The sequence below is a fragment of the Macrobrachium rosenbergii genome, chromosome 51 (assembly GCF_040412425.1).
Source record: "Macrobrachium rosenbergii isolate ZJJX-2024 chromosome 51, ASM4041242v1, whole genome shotgun sequence".
Classification (NCBI taxonomy): domain Eukaryota; kingdom Metazoa; phylum Arthropoda; class Malacostraca; order Decapoda; family Palaemonidae; genus Macrobrachium; species Macrobrachium rosenbergii.
Window position 1 is genome coordinate 5,980,637 of NC_089791.1, and position 16,950 is coordinate 5,997,586.

Genomic DNA, 16,950 nt, shown 5'->3' on the forward strand with positions numbered 1-16,950 from the left:
GAATTTCATGTAGAGGATCCATCATGAAGACAGTAGGCTGTCTCTCTCAATAGGGTCCGCCTTGTGAGGAAAAAACAAAACTTCCTTCACTGCCACATTCGTGCTGCAACTGCTGAATCGTGAATGAATCCCTTGTGCAAAAATCTTTCACAACCGTGCCACTCACATACATCTACATACAGTAGAAGGGTCATCAATAACACGTCGAATCCTTTACATACACTGCGCTATTCACCTCTAGCGTTCAGGCACTCGCATGCTTCTTGGATATTAGGGCAGCACCTCGTAACACCTCTGAATTATACACTCTGTTGACTAACCCATTGCCCTTCATTCTTTCCACATGACCAAACCATTTGGAAACACAATGTTCTATCCTTTCAATAATGCAAACATTGTAACCACTTCTCTTCATCTCAACATTTCTCACCCTGCCAGTTTTTTCTGTTACGCCATATTTACTACACAAACAGTTCATCTTTACAGCTTCAAATTTTCCCTTTATTCATATCCACACTTTTTCCACAAAGGAAGCTGAACAAAAAAGTGCCTTCATACAGAAATACCTATCTTGGGTTCCATCGACATACCAAATCTCTTGCCAATCTTTTGCTCACACGGTGATACATTTGTCAACTCGCCTATTCCATTACTCACCTCTTTCTTTGTCCTGCCATCATCCATTTTATTTTCTAAATACCTATGTGAATTAACTGCATTTACTTCCTGTCCATTTTGATAAACATTGCTCCATCTTCTTTTTATCATGAACACTTTACTCTTGAACAAAATGACTCTCGGTATTCTCATCTTGCAAACATTTTCTTGTATAGGCACTTCTTATATTATCTATTTATTATCCCAAATTAGTTTTGTGTCATCCAGAAATGTCAACCATTCACAACTCGTTCTTCTATGCCATATCTTACCAAATATGTCTGATCTTTTTCTCTGACTTCTTGCAATACTCCACTCAAAAATGTATTAAATACGCACCTTTCCTGAGATCCACTTCTACAACAAACCAGTCTCTCTCCCGTCTTCATTCTGTAGGTTAACGCCTTGAGTCCTTAATAAAAGCTTTTGATGACTCTCAGCATCTTCAATGACCTTCACATTACCTCTGTTTAGGTTTGGATAAACGCTTTTTCTGGGTCCATGTATGCCACATGTAGCTTTATCCCCTTTGCTTTCATAATTCTTGCATAACTGCTTCATAGCAAACACTTGATCCACACTCTTCCTTGTCTAAACAAACATCCACCGTCCTGTACCCGTCAATCATGGCCTTTGCCTTACTTTCGGATGACTCTCTATACTCGAGAAGAAAGTTTTCTTGCTGGATATTATTATTATTATTATTATTATTATTATTATTATTATTATTATTATTATTTTAGGATAAATACTTTCAACTACTGTGAAATAACGATGATAATGATGTACAAATTTTGTCAATTCAGGACAGCTGTCCCTCTCAAGTTTACACGGAGTTAGGTAATTGGTGTCGTTGCTTGAGCTGGATTGAGGAATGGGGTTTCCTATACCTGCGCCAGATAATGGTTCTCTTCCTGCTGATTTACCATTCATAAAATTAATGTTTAATGAGGTTGATACTAAAGCGAGTTTTCGATGACAATGGAAACGTTTGTTTGCTTGATATTAGGAAGATTACTTCTGTGACCAACGGTGTGACTCTTTGAGTGGACAATTCGTTAAAAACATTAAATATAAGAACTTTCATTTTCAACTCTAATAATGATCAAGGTAAAAGCAACAAAACATAGCCCTCAGCAGAGAGCATGCTTCTGCTAAGGCCTCACTTATCATATATTGATTAAGCGACCTTCTCGAGATGATTAATTTTGGGAGCAGTTGATGCTTACAATCCGCCATCTGTGGAGAGTCAGCATCAGCAACCAAAACTTACTTGTAAATATTTGCTTCCTAAATGGACGTTGTCATTTTGGTTCGGCTTGGTTCCCTGTTCGTTAGTAGGCATACACAAAAAATTACGCGTTGTATTTTAAGAAAATTTTCCAAAAGCTGGGCTTCTTGGTGGGCAACTTACAAAATTCTGGGAGGTAAGGGACTCTTCTAGGTGGATTGCAGTTTTGGTGAAGGTATGCAGTCTCCAAACGCTCTTAGATATTTGTTTTTGTACAGCTCTTTGGCAATATCGCACCAATGTCGCCCTTCAGTTGTTCAGCAATTATTTATGTGTATTTGTCCATGTAGACTAAACTGTTGACTATCTTGTTAATTTTTACTGATATCAGTGTATTATGTTACGATCGCAAGCAATAAAACCTGAATTTGTGTGCATTCATTTCATTATTCATGTGTTGGTGATGTTCTCATATGGGTGAACTTCGTCAAACATTGATACTCTCTCCAGAAATAATCCTTCATTCGTTGACTTCATACGCAGAGACCCATGATGAAAGCAATTTCTCAGTTACACACTCCATCCCAAATATATCACATGGAGTTTTGTTTCATAACCACGGATTTAGACTCAAACTATCAAGTTGAGATTTTCAGATATGAATTTCGAACACTGACGCTTATGTGCCTCTCCAAACAGGCCTACTGAAATTTGAAGCTGGCACTGTAGTGAGTGTAGAAGGTATTACAGTAGACTCACAAGTAGAAACTGGGTCTTAACGTCGCACTGTATCATCACTTCAGAAATTAGACCCTTCATGATAACAAAAGAGGAAATCTGATTTAAACTACAGACCATTGAATTACTTGTGAATCCCAGATGCATCTGAACCAAAGGTCTAAATAGGCCAATAACACGAAAGACCATGCAAACGTTTGCTACAAATTCATTATTATTATTATTATTATTATTATTATTATTATTATTATTATTATTATTATTATTATTATTATTATTATTATTATTATGAAGGTACGAAGGCTGCATTCTCAGCTGGAAAATCTGAATGCTAAGAGCCCAGGAACTCCACTGAGAAAGAAGCCGGGCAAGAAAAAGAGAATATTCGTAAAAGTAAAATAAGCATGATCAAAACAATTAAATTATGAGGTCATTCAGGTTAATACGAAAGCACCAGTTTTGGCCTTCTGAAGTTTCCATGATTTGACTACATGTCTAGAAAGATCACCCCACACTTTGGTCACAGCGGGAACAAAGCCTTTAGAAAATATTAACCTCACAAAAGAAAAGACAACACTGGTAAAACTAACAGCAAATCTAGAATATTATGTGGTGGGTGATACAGTCTCGGAAGATCTGATTGCAATGCCTGATCAGAATTACGAAAATTTTGCAAAATATGCAGTTTGAACTTAATGGATGACGGTGCCCCAGAGTAAAATGCTAAGATCTGCAATAAGAAATTAAACAGACCTCATGTTTTTGTCAAACAGTTCAAAATTACAGTTAGCTACTAAAAAATATCCTTAATATACTGATTTCATGTTCACTTTAAGAGAAGATAGACTAGATATGTTTATCGAAAGTGAATTTCCAATCAAGAATGACACTTGAATTTTAAATGCTTGCATACACTGTCCGTGAAAAGATCTGGCTGGGCGATTAAATGTCCTAGACCTGCCAACAATCATAGTCTGAGTTGTGTTAATAACATCCCCATAATGTGCACCATAAACTAGTTTTAGCTTCATCTTTGTTAATAGATATAGTAGTCACTGGTCTATTCAGATGGGACTGATGCAAATAGAGTAGCAACGTTGTTTTCAAGACCAAACCATAAATAGTGTTACAAATTCTAAAATAGAGTAATTGGCTAAGAACACTGCAGAACGCATAACACATTCCTGTTGTCACTAAAATGTTCATCAACACATCTCTTTGCAACTAACATTTAAAAGAAAGTAATAAGACACTAAAAAAGGACCCCAGCTCCCATCTGTCGAAGTTTGAAAGCAAAGGCTCCATGATTAACACGATCAAAGGCAGAACTTAATTCATGACCAGTCGTACAAACTCAAGGCTGGAATCTGTTCATGACTGGAAAGCTAAGGAAGTTCATCACAAGCACCCTGATGCTTGTAAAGGCCAAGTTGCAAGACAGGGAGTTGCCAAGCTGCAAAACAGGCAACTCCTGGCCACTTTCTCGATAAACATTCAGACGTTTTGCCAACAGATTAAAGAATGCAGATAATGCAGAAGTTACAACACTTGGGCAGTAATCAACAGGACACTTGCTACCTCTCCTGCATTTAGCTGATGGATTGACATTATCCATTCTCCGATACGTGCAAAAGAAACCTCCAGTCGCTAGCTTTAGAAAAATAACAGACAGCTTGGAAACTAAGTAAAATCGTCATTATTCATCATAAAAAGTTAAAAAAAATGGAAAAATACATTTAGGTCTACACCTCAAAGGGCATCACAAAACAAGTCCGTTGAGCTTCATGAAAAAAGTGGTATAATGACTTTTTCATTACTCTCTTATTGTCCATCATATCAGACGTAAGGGTTACCTTCCCTTTTGAAAAGCGAGTAGCAGAGCCATCAGCTTTTTGCAAATTAGGCTCGGCTGGGTCTATGTCAAAATGCGCTGATTTGAGATTACCTCACCATTCTTGCTCCTGAGTTGTATCAGAGTTTCTTTTATTGTAAAACTGTATTCATTTTAAGCTGAGGCATAATCTTTCTGAGTCACAACTATAAGCTTAATAAAATCATTCCATGTCAAATAAAATTCTATTTATTTCCCAAAGGTGATAACCCTCCTTTTACTCTAAATAAGCACGTCTGCAAATGACACTGGACCAGGCTTTTTTCTATAATTCGATAATTCAACATATGAAGGACTTTGCCTATCCATTATATTGACAAATACGGGCTTAGTTACCTTCTAAAACTGTAATCTATTCAGATGTAAACGATCACTTAAAATTCTATTCCAGTTTGCGTGAGATTTTAACTTTCATGGTACGACACTTCAGGGACAACTTGCTTAGTTTTAATGACTAAAGAAATCATGATCAGAAACACCATGAACAATGAAGAGGGTGCATCGATCCAGTGCTTGTTATGAAACAGTCACGCGAGAAGCTTAAAGTAAAGGAAAAAGCTGTATTTGGAACAAACATCGACCACTGGACCTATAAAAAATTAATGATAGAATTAAATACGATAAAAGGACGCGAAAAAGAAGCATTGCGCGCTTCAAATAAACGCCTGAAGTACAACGGAGATAATGAGTGTGAGCTGCCTGCAAATGAGTGGAATAAGGAAAAGCACATCGTCTCCCGGCCGTGGATACGGGTCGTGTGACATCATATGCCTCAGCGCATGCAGTCAGTCAGCGGTAGCGCAAGGACAGTTGGAGTTGGGCACCCGGGCCATTGAGTTCTGTGAGGAAATCTTGTACAATTTTGCAGGCAACAGCGAGCCAGTAAAAGTGAGTATCTGCCCATTCTCTTTGTCTCTGTATTTCCTGCACTGGAAGCAGATGACATCCTCGCCAATATTACTGCCAAGAGAAGTCGAACTGTTTCACTGACGGTAGGATTACTTTTAGTTTTGAATATTAAATGTCGAATATCAACGTAATGAATGGTAAAAACTTGCGATAAACGCAGATAACATATTTAGAGGACCTAACACTTTGGATATTAGCAGTTATCATGAATACTGCTACTACTAGCACTGCTGGGTATGTGTCAACGAAGTTAGGTTATGTTCTCACCTGTGTCCTTGTCAGTGTGCGAACTTAGTGACCGGACATCGCCAGAACGAGTGAATCAAGTTTGACGAAAATCGTCACACACACACATATGTATATACTGTATATATATATATATATATATATATATATATATATATATATATATATATATATATATATATATATATATTGAGTTACCTCCTCGAGATAACTGACTTCAGGGAGAAACCTATCCTGAACTGATGTTGCTAAGGAAGCAATCACGACTTTGAGTCAACTGCACCAAAAATTAATCATCTCGAGAAGGTCGCTTAATCAATATATGATAAGTGAGGCCTTAGCAGAAGCATGCTCTCTGCTGAGGGCTATGTTTTGTTGTTTTTACCTTGATCATTATTAGAGTTGAAAATGAAAGTTCTTATATTTGTTGTTTTTAACGAATTGTCCACTCAAAGAGTCACACCGTTGGTCACAGAAGTAATCTTCCTAATATCAAGCAAACAAACGTTTCCATTGTCATCGAAAACTCGCTTTAGTATCAACCTCATTAAACATTAATTTTATGAATGGTAAATCAGCAGGAAGAGAACCATTATCTGGCGCAGGTATAGGAAACCCCATTCCTCAATCCAGCTCAAGCAACGACACCAATTACCTAACTCCGTGTAAACTTGAGAGAGACAGCTGTCCTGAATTGACAAAATTTGTACATCATTATCATCGTTATTTCACAGTAGTTGAAAGTATTTATCCTAAAATAATAATAATAATAATAATAATAATAATAATAATAATAATAATAATAATAATATCCAGCAAGAAAACTTTCTTCTCGAGTATAGAGAGTCATCCGAAAGTAAGGCAAAGGCCATGATTGACGGGTACAGGACGGTGGATGTTTGTTTAGACAAGGAAGAGTGTGGATCAAGTGTTTGCTATGAAGCAGTTATGCAAGAATTATGAAAGCAAAGGGGATAAAGCTACATGTGGCATACATGGACCCAGAAAAAGCGTGTATCCAAACCTAAACAGAGGTAATGTGAAGGTCACTGAAGATGCTGAGAGTCATCAAAAGCTTTTTTTAAGGATTCAAGGCGTTAACCTACAAAATGAAGATGGGAGAGAGACTGGTTTGTTGTAGAAGTGGATCTCAGCAAAGGTGCGTATTTAATACATTTTTGAGTGGAGTATTGCAAGAAGTCAGAAAAAAAGATCAGACATATTTGGTAAAATATGGCGTAGAAGAATGAGTTGTGAATGGTTGACATTTCTGGATGATTAAGAAGTGGCTATACAAGAAAATGTTTGCAAGATGAGAATACCGAGAGTCATTTTGGACAAGAGTAAAGTGTTCATGATAAAAAGAAGATGGAGCAATGGTTATCAGAATGGACAGGAAGTAAATGTAGTTAATTTACATAGATATTTAGAAAATAAAATGGATGATGGCAGGACAAAGAAAGAGGTGAGTAATGGAATAGGCGAGTTGACAAATGTATCACCGTGTGAGCAAAAGATTGGCAAGAGATTTGGTATGTCGATGGAACCCAAGATAGGTATTTATGTATGAAGGCACTTTTTTGTTCAGCTTCCTTCGTGGAAAAAGTGTGAATATGAATAAAGGGAAAATTTGAAGCTGTAAAGATGAACTGTTTGTGTAGTAAATATGGCGTAACAGAAAAAACTGGCAGGGTGAGAAATGTGGAGATGAAGAGAAGTGGTTACAATGTTTGCATTGTTGAAAGGATAGAACATTGCATTTCCAAATGGTTTGGTCATGTGGAAAGAATGAAGGGCAATGGGTTAGTCAACAGAGTGTATAATTCAGAGGTGTTACGAGGTGCTGCCCTAATATCCAAGAAGCATGCGAGTGCCTGAACGTTTGAGGTGAATGGCGCAGTGTATGTAGGGGAGTCGACGTGTTGTTGATGACCCTTCTATGTAGATGTATGTGAGTGGCACAGTTGTGAAAGATTTTAGCACAAGGGATTCATTCACGATTCAGCAGTTGCAGCACGAATGTGTCAGTGAAGGAAGTGTTGTTTTTTCCTCATAAGGCAGACCCCATTGCGAGACACTGCCTACACTCTTCATGATGGAACCTCTACATGAAATTCTTCACTTAATGATGAATTTCTTCAAGGCTAGAGACAATCTCTACAGCATAGAGCAAGTTTTCCCGGTTAACCTCATCGTTAGAATGAATTTGATAACAATTATAAAAATAACTAAAATACAAAAAATAAATGATCGTACTATGATTAAAATGAACTTGATAAATTTATAAAAATACAATAAAAGTGAAGAAATAAAATGGAACTTGAAATTAAAAAGTTAAAATACCAAAACAAAAGAAACAAAATTAGTTAACCTAGAAGAATCTGATATAACTTAAAAAGAAAATGACACATAAATGCTTCTCAAATAACAATATTACATAATCGCTAACTGTAAGCCAGAAAAAAGTTGTTAAGTTGTTATTAAGTTTCAGTTATATTTTCTTCGTTAGCATATACCCAGAGACGAGGAGATCAACTCTGCAAAAATAAAAAAAAAAAAAAAAAAAAAAGCAGTGTAAAATTCGGGGCAGTGAAAGGAATGGCCTTGGGCAAAAACTGCGATCTCTGACGGCTCAGGAAATAAGCTGATGAAGACAAGCATTCAAAAATGCGAATACTACTACTACTACTACTACTACTAATAATAATAATGTAAAAATAAAAAAAAATATACTCGAGAATGAGCCCAACTAATAACTCAATATTTTACTTACAGGCAAATAAAAAAAATGAGTAAATCATTAGGATTAGAGACTTTTACTCTATCTGAGATGGACGAGGAAGGCTTCCGTGACCTTATGGAAGATGCGTACATACCATACGAACCCGTGGTAAGCCTCTCTCTCTCTCTCTCTCTCTCTCTCTCTCTCTCTCTCTCTCTCTCTGTCTTTATTGTTCTCCCTGCGTTAAACTTACAAATGTTGCATACGGACACAACGATAACATGAGACGAATTTAAATGATCAGTTCAGATGGACCCGTTACCCTGCTGAAGGCTTCTTCTCTCTCACGTTATTCACATCTGTTGTACGTTTCGAACTTGTCAGTTCCAAAGGTCATTTATTCCTCACGCCGTTGGACTGTGGAACAGCCTCCAGGAGGATCTCGTGCAATTGGAGCCTCAGAAGTTCAAGTGAAGATGCAATGCACTATTACCCTAATACAACTCAACTTATATTTTAATATTTTACTTACATTTTTATCTATTTATTAATTTGTTAATTTATCTGTTTTTCTAATGGCTGATCTCCTCTTTCTGTATTTCCAATTACCTTCTGTTACTTCTTTTCCATGTGAATAGGGTTCATCTTCTGAATAATAATAATATATATATATAATAATAATAATAATTTCGGAAAAAGTACCAATGTAAACTTTGGGAAAATCCAGTCCTTTTTAACGTAACAGTAATTCCAGCACCTTTGTAATGCATAAACCTATTTCTTATCATGTGATAGGCTACATTTGTCCTTATCATCGCATTTGTTAGAACTGTTATAATTACAGTTAACTTCAATATATTTGAATTTTTGTTATCGCTGTTATTTTCCCACTGGCTGTTTCCTTCTTTATTTATTATAATCTTAATGTTACTATAGTTACAGTGGACGTTAAAGCATTTTTATTTATTTTGCCAGAATGATTATAACATTAATTACTATTTTCTGTGTAAACTTTTCTTTAACTGTCATTAAACAGTACCATCATCATTACGATTACTGACACCTAGGCAGTTACTGGTGTCACGGTAGTGAATGTAACTGCTATTTTATCGTTGCCATGGCGATCAATAACTTTGGCTATTACAGCGACTATAAATTTTCGTTGTTGTTTATGGCATTAGTAGCATTCTTTTTAACTGTTGGCATCATAGCTACTGTGACTATTATTTTATGTCGCTCTTGCTCTTAAAATTGATACTATTTCAATATTTTGTTTTCTACTGGTATCATTCCAAACCTGACCCCAAGTGCGTAGGGTGCAAGGGTACCCCCAAGGAGCTCCTTCCTTTCGTATTAGGCTTTGGAATAAAAGGACTCACAAGTGGTGTCAGTTTCGGCATGAGGGAAAACCCCTCTGGAAGAGTGATTGCTGTGGTAAGCAACTACACCATCACACCGGGAGACAGCGCAATCTCCGAAGATGTAAGATACGACGAAGAAAAGGTAGGGAGGATTCGGGATACAAATGGAGGAAAAGTGGCTTTTCTTCTTTTATTTCGGGGGAGAACGGGGAATTTGAGACTAACGAGGATGAACTTATGGACAGAAAAAGGTTAATTTTGGGGATGAATGACTGGGAGGATTTGGATTGTGAGGGATGAGGCCAATGGATGAAAAGGAGTTTTTGTGTGAAAGTGAATTAACAGGGATGGAGCTTCTGGAAAAAAAGTGAGTGTTTGACATGAAAGAATATGAGGATTTGGAACTAAAAGGGCTAAGGCATGCGGAATGAAAGACAAGCAAGATATGGAATTAACAGGAGTAACATTTGAGGTGAAAGGGGAAGAGGATTTGGTATTATAAGAGATGAAACAGTGATCGAAAGAGAAGTAAGAATTGGGACTGAAAGGGATAAAACTTGTTACCGAAAAGATACTAAGAGGTGAATGGGGAGGGAGACAGGAGGGTAAAAGGAATGAAACTTGTGAATGAAAAAAGACGGGACTGAAACGGCTAAAGCATGTGAACAGAGTTTTTTGGGGATGAAAGGAAGGAGAATTCAGGATTAAGGAGGATGAGGCTTATGAACAAAAAGTAGAGTTTTTAAACTGAGAGGCAATATTATTCTGGATTAAAAGGGATGTAGCTTGTGACTGTAAAGTTTGTGGGATGAAAAACGGTTGAAGAGGTTTTGGCGTTAAAAAGGATAAATGTTGCAAATGAGGTAAAGACTTTTTGGTAAGAAATGGAGAATGATTTGTAATATTATATGAGATAAAGTTTCTAAGAAAGAAGGAGAGTTCTTTTTTGAGCTGAAAGGGAGTAGGATTTGGGATTAAAAGAGATGAAGCTTATGAACAAAACAGAGAGGTTTTGGAAAAAAAGGTGAAAAGGATGAGGTAGTAAAAGGACTGAAGCTAGTGAACAAAGTTTTTGAGATGAAAGGAGTGAAGAGAAGGGAACGAGACTTGTGAATGATGAGTGTTTTTGTAATGAAAGAAGGAGGATATGAGTGAATGACAGGGGAAGTTTTGGCGTGAAAGGGGACTAGGATTTGGGATTAAATGAGATGAAGCTGATAGGTAAAAAGAAGAGAAATCTGAGATGACAGGGGATGAGAATTTAGGATGAAAAGTGAGGAGATCGTGGAAAGAAACTAGAGGAGGTTTGGGATGAAATAGGAAGAGGCTTGTAAACAAAAATCAATGCTTTCGCGATCAAAGGAAAGAATTTGAGATGTAAGTCAAAACTTGGGATGAGAAAGGGCGACTAAGGATTAAAATGGAGGAATACTGGGACCGAAAAGAAGACAGACTGGAATGAAAAGTGAGGACAATTTGGAAAGAAAAGGAAGAGAATTCAAGAAGAACAGAAAGAGAATCTGATATAAAAAGGAAGAAGGATTTTGAATATAAATGTGAAGTATTTGGAATGAAAATGTACGGGGCTTGTGAACGAAAAGGAAAACTTTTAGGACTTAGGATGAAAGAGGGGCTTCGGATAAAAAGGGAGGAGAATTTGAAATGAAAAGGAGAATTTGAGAAGACTAGAGAGAATTTAGGACAAAGAATAAGAGCTTGAAAAGAAAAGGATCTGAAATGAGAATGGGGGTGGGGTAAGATAAAAGAAATGCGGATCAGAGATGTAAATGAAAGAATGTATGCAATAAAAAAGAAAAGTTGGAGATCGAAATGTCGGCGTAACTGGATTTGGAATGAGTATCTTGGAAGTTCGAACGCCCAAGAGGATCTGGGAATGAAAACTTGGGGTTTTGAATGAAATGGCCGGACGACTTGAGAACGTAAAAGATGGTGAGCTCGGGTAGGAAGCGGATAGAGCAATGTACAGAAAAAACCGCAAAGCTTGAGATCTAAAGGGCGCAAATGTGGGACGAAAAAAACAATATTTAGTGATTGAAACGTATGAAGTTTTGAACATCATAGACTAAGCTTAATAAATTTTAAAAGGACAGAATGACTTGGTTTTGGAAAGCTCAGGACTTAAAAATGAAAAGATAGCAGCACTTGGTAAGCTAAAAAAAAAAAAAAAACAGAAATATAAGAATTCGGAAACAGAACAGACTAAAGACCTGAGAATGAAGAATCTAATTCAATATAGCTTCTGAAGTATTAATCATAACAATCAAAAGGATGCCATTCATTGAAGTACTCTTGAAAATGACGTCGACTTGCTAACCAAGCTTCCAAGTAACAGAATATCTGTGTGAAGAGAGATCTATGTGAACAGAGAAAGTGAATAAATGAAACCAAATTAACAAAACAAAGAATATAGAAAATAAACAAAGCTCTCACATATAATCAAACAAAAGTCCAGAAATAGCAGAAAAATTAACTCCAATATTATGAAGTTAGGTAATTTCCTCACAGCAATTTAGTTTTTCCTTTTCTCTAAAGAGCAACTGGTACTCAGACGTGGTGGCTGAGTTCAGCGCCGGAGTGGACGTGTTCAAAGGGAAATTCAAGAAGTGTCTTGATATATCAAGCCTCTGTGTTCATCCCGATTACATGGGAAAAGGACTGGCGCAAGAACTAATCAGAGTAAGTGGAACAATATATATAAGTAACTGGGGAGGTAAAAGGAAGATAGTGCATTAAATAGAAGCCAGTACGTTAAACAGAAATCCCATTGAAATGGGATCAGTATAATAATTTTAAACGAATGGCACGTACAGTAAGCTGCTGGTGATCGTCAATACTGAAGAATCCCCATGTGTTTCACTTTACTAACACTTTAACCCCCTTCCTGCTGCAAACAAGATCCTATGACTATGCAATACCTGGATATTAACCCCATTTACATTTTCTCTAGCTTTTCTGCTCTCTTTTATTTATCATTCATCCTTTTTTTAAAATGTACATTTGCTTACACACACAGTATATATATATATATATATATATATATATATATATATATATATATATATATATATATATATATATATATATATATATATATATATACACACACACAAAATATATATATATATATATATATATATATATATATATATATATATGCTAGAGAGATAGATAGATAGCTGATTTTAATACTGAATTCTTCTTGTTTGTATCACGATGAAGTTCAAGGAATTTTCTCTGACTGAAAACAATGGTTGGAGGGAAGCGGTTAGCCAGAGCTGGGAGTTTTTCAAGAACAGTTTCGTGGCAACACAATAACTCCTTCAGAACATAAGAGAATGAACAGTCATTTTCAGCGCTGTAGTTTAGAAAGGCGAACGGGTATGTGAAATCTAAGCCGTGTTAGACGGAGTTTGGACATGGGATTAACCTCGCCATTTTCACAATAACTGTAATCAAAATAAAAGTAGTGATCTAATAACAACAATTATAATCGCGATTAAAACGACACTGTAACAGTTACAGATCATATATGTGTCCTCGAAGGGGTCTTAATCTCTGATGCGATCGAGTCCGTATCTACATTTGGTGTCTTGTCATCTAGATGCCATCATATCAGCGATTAAGATCGTAGAAATAGCTTACCCCGAGGCACAACAGTAGATGCAATACTAAAGCCCAGTAGTTCTTTAATGTAACAGTCATTACTAAAATAACAATTACTGTTATTATTACTACTACAACTACTTTTATTAATACTGTCATTCCTTTATCATACCGATGATTTTCATTAAAATTACTATTAAGGTAGCAAACTCAGAGGGTTTAACCACACTGGTAAACTCACTATTTAAAATCTACCTTCTACCTTCATTTCACAATACGTACACAGAAACAAACACGCGCGAGCACACACACACACACGCATATACACACACATACATACATATATAAATATAAATATATATATATATATATATATATATATATATATATATATATATATATATATATATATATATATATATATATATATATATATATATCATGAAGACATGTACTAGTACGTTTATAGCCTTGCTGACTGACGTCCTCCGAAAGAGGAAAAATAAAGAAAAGTTTATCCTCATTTGATCCTGAGACACTCGTTTTTGTCACCCGCAGATGAGTGAGGAGAAAGGAAGAGAGATGGGCTGCGATGTGGCGTCCATTCAAACATCGAACATCATCACGTACCACATCTGCAAGAAACTAGGTTACGAAGAAATTCGTAGACAGGAGATCGACACACTGACAGACGAGAATGGTCGCCCCGTTCTGGACATGGAGTTCATGAAGACTAATGGAACGACGTTTCTCTCTTACCTGACCAAGGACTTATGAAAGCTGGAGTTACAGTTTTCTGCTGTTAAATTAAGAGACTATATAGAGTAGGGTTCTGATTGTTAAAACCAAGAGACTAAAAATGATGGGATTAAGAAAACTGAACAAATCTATTCCATCGGGAGATAATATAAAAGGTGATGTTAGGAGAATTATCAAAACTAGAATTATCTCTTAACCAAAAGCCTATAAAGGGTGATGTTGTGGGGGTTACCTGTCGCCAGTCATGTTGTAAAATCATTTCTTATAAAAATGTACCTCTAAATTTAAATAATTTTTGCTCCCAGGTTATCAGCATTTATCTAAAACTAAAAGTTGCCCTCACAATTTGTTTTCAATAATTGGCTTAAACAGAATAACGATGATGGAATAATCTCTTATTTTTATGTGCTCAAAGAAGCTACTACTGAGATCGGTCAGCAAAACCAATAGAGCAATAAGAGATCTTATTACTGGACCCGTGCAACTATTGGTCATTTAAAAAAAAAAATAATTCTGCACTTCATTTAATCAAGCATAAGACTCATCAGAGGTTACCACCGACCCTGAGTGAACACAAACAAAAGAAAACGGATGCTTCCTGTTAATAAACAAACTTAGCAATAGATGAAGCACCTGTAGGCTAGTCGCATTAATACCCTTGGGGGAGTTTCGTTTCCTCTTGTTTCGTAGGTGAGGAGCGAAATGTAAAACAACCATTGTTAACTATCACTACAACCCTCCACCGACCAACTTGTGAGTGGAATGTTTTCTTTAATTATTATTTACTTTACCGTTAATTACTTTAATGTTATGTACGTACACTGTTCTGTATTTTGTATGTAGGCCTATACTGTTTTGTACGTTATGTATTGTCCACTCACTGTTCTGGAAGTACGATTATTGATTTTTCGTGGAATCGAAATAAGTGTCAATATGTATATTTGCAGAATCCCTCTCTCTTTGACACACCGTATTTCACCTGACGACCACCCCGGTATACGTGACGAGTACTGATAGTTTCCTGCATGTTATTGGCCATTTTGATACTATTCCTGCTAATGGATTCCTAGGCAACACGTCACTTTGCCGACTGAACTCCGTGAAAGTGCAGATGCTGCCTACTGCTGAATTTGTCCGATAGCTTTGCTTTATGTTGGCTCCAAGCGACTTGTCTCCTTTAATCGTTCTAAATGTATTGCTCTACCCACTTATAATTAATAGTGTACCATTATTATTGTACGTGATTACTGTATATTTGTACGTGGACATATGATACGTATTTGTATCCAGTTTTTTTAACCTACGTCAATGGCCCATTAAGAGCCAAGGGAAAATCTCTAACCCATCACCCAAAATCTTGACACAGAGACGGATCTGGTAGAAGCACAAAGCAATAGATATTTTTTCGAAAATATCTAAATTATTAAATTTAGTTCTGCCCTGCAAGTACTGAATTAAAGGACATGATATGCCAATAGAAGGTCTTTAGGCATTACCCACGCCGAGCCATTTTTTGATAAGTCATCTTCATTATCATAACAGAGGAAGATTCTAAACTGTGAACGCTGTTTGATGATTAGCTCACTTTAATACAACAAACAACTAATAACACGCACTAGTATGCATATTAAAATAGCAGAGAATAAGAATACGATATTCGTCTTAGAAAGCCTATATGGCTAAATACAACGTGTGCTTCCGAGAGAGAGAGAGAGAGAGAGAGAGAGAGAGAGAGAGAGAGAGAGAGAGAGAGAGAGAGAGAGAGAGAGATTGTCCTTGATCCCTAGATTCCATATTTCGTTTTCTTCAAATTGCCTCCCGACCGCTAAATCCTACAATATCCTCTGCAACTGGCGCGATCGAGCTGCAACCCGCTTGCCAGCATACGGAAAAATGAGAAATAATATGAGGAAATTTTCCCAGTTCAGGAAAATGGCAAATAAACTCCAGCAGTGTTTCTTCATTTCATCCCTCCCAAACTTTTCCCCAGAGGAGAATAAAACACTGATCGTCAAATATCATTTCTGTAAATCATATCTTTCAGACAGTAAAGGAATTCATACCTTGCACTACTTTTGTTTTGAGTGTGCAATATCCCGGAGGGAGAAGTTGTATATATGACTCACACAATAATTTCTATTCATTTTGTACGACAATCTTTAATAAAACCATTTCCGCTAAATCAATACCCTTTAATGACAATTGCTGGGCCAGTTATCATTATGGCGAAAGCAGCCTCTAAAGGCCGCTACTAGCGTTCAGTTGTACCTGCGCAGTTATGCCTGTACAGGCAAACCTGAACCCACTAACGTTCAGTTTTGCCTGCATAGGCAAAACTGCGCAGGCATAACTGCGCAGGTATAACTGAGCGTTAGTGTCGGCCATAACACAAAGCTATGAAAACTGACAATACCCCACATATATACTGCTGTTAACATTAAAAGAGGGAGAGAACTTTATTTATTGTCACTAATTTCGGGGACTTCCATTACTCACTTATCAGCAATGTGTAAGAGAATATTTGAAATAAATTACAGTAAAATAGTGATAAAATAAAACTTTAATGATATAAGGGATCGGAAGCAAATTCTTTAAAAGCAAGAAAACTGTAAATACAAACATATGTAGTCGAAAGTTACATCAAATAGAAATGACAGAGAGAGAGAGAGAGAGAGAGAGAGAGAGAGAGAGAGAGAGAGAGAGAGAGAGAGAGAGAGGCGTTTACTGACGAGTTTCTATCACAAGATAAACTGAATAGAGCTAGAAATTCTTCCTTCACATGATAATTATGGTTAATTTTCAAGTCAAGTTC

General features: G+C 36.5%; 1 protein-coding gene across 1 annotated transcript; it reads left to right on the forward strand.

The window, feature by feature from the left end:
- The first annotated feature begins 5,262 nt into the window (after nucleotides 1-5,262).
- Nucleotides 5,263-15,421, forward strand: LOC136833125 (uncharacterized). Its single transcript, XM_067094783.1, has 5 exons — nucleotides 5,263-5,405; nucleotides 8,448-8,562; nucleotides 9,703-9,897; nucleotides 12,309-12,452; nucleotides 13,938-15,421. The coding sequence occupies exons 2-5, from the start codon at nucleotides 8,461-8,463 to the stop codon at nucleotides 14,154-14,156; spliced, it is 660 nt and encodes a 219-aa protein (XP_066950884.1). The 5' UTR covers nucleotides 5,263-5,405; nucleotides 8,448-8,460; the 3' UTR covers nucleotides 14,157-15,421.
- The last annotated feature ends 1,529 nt before the right edge of the window (nucleotides 15,422-16,950 follow it).

Bases quoted from the DNA above. Each gene is read 5' to 3' on its own strand.
- LOC136833125 (XM_067094783.1), top strand. From the start codon at position 8,461: ATGAGTAAATCATTAGGATTAGAGACTTTTACTCTATCTGAGATGGAC. The intron at 8,563-9,702 runs GTAAGCCTCTCT...CCTGACCCCAAG, and splicing joins ACATACCATACGAACCCGTG to TGCGTAGGGTGCAAGGGTAC. The intron at 9,898-12,308 runs GTAGGGAGGATT...TTTTCTCTAAAG, and splicing joins TAAGATACGACGAAGAAAAG to AGCAACTGGTACTCAGACGT.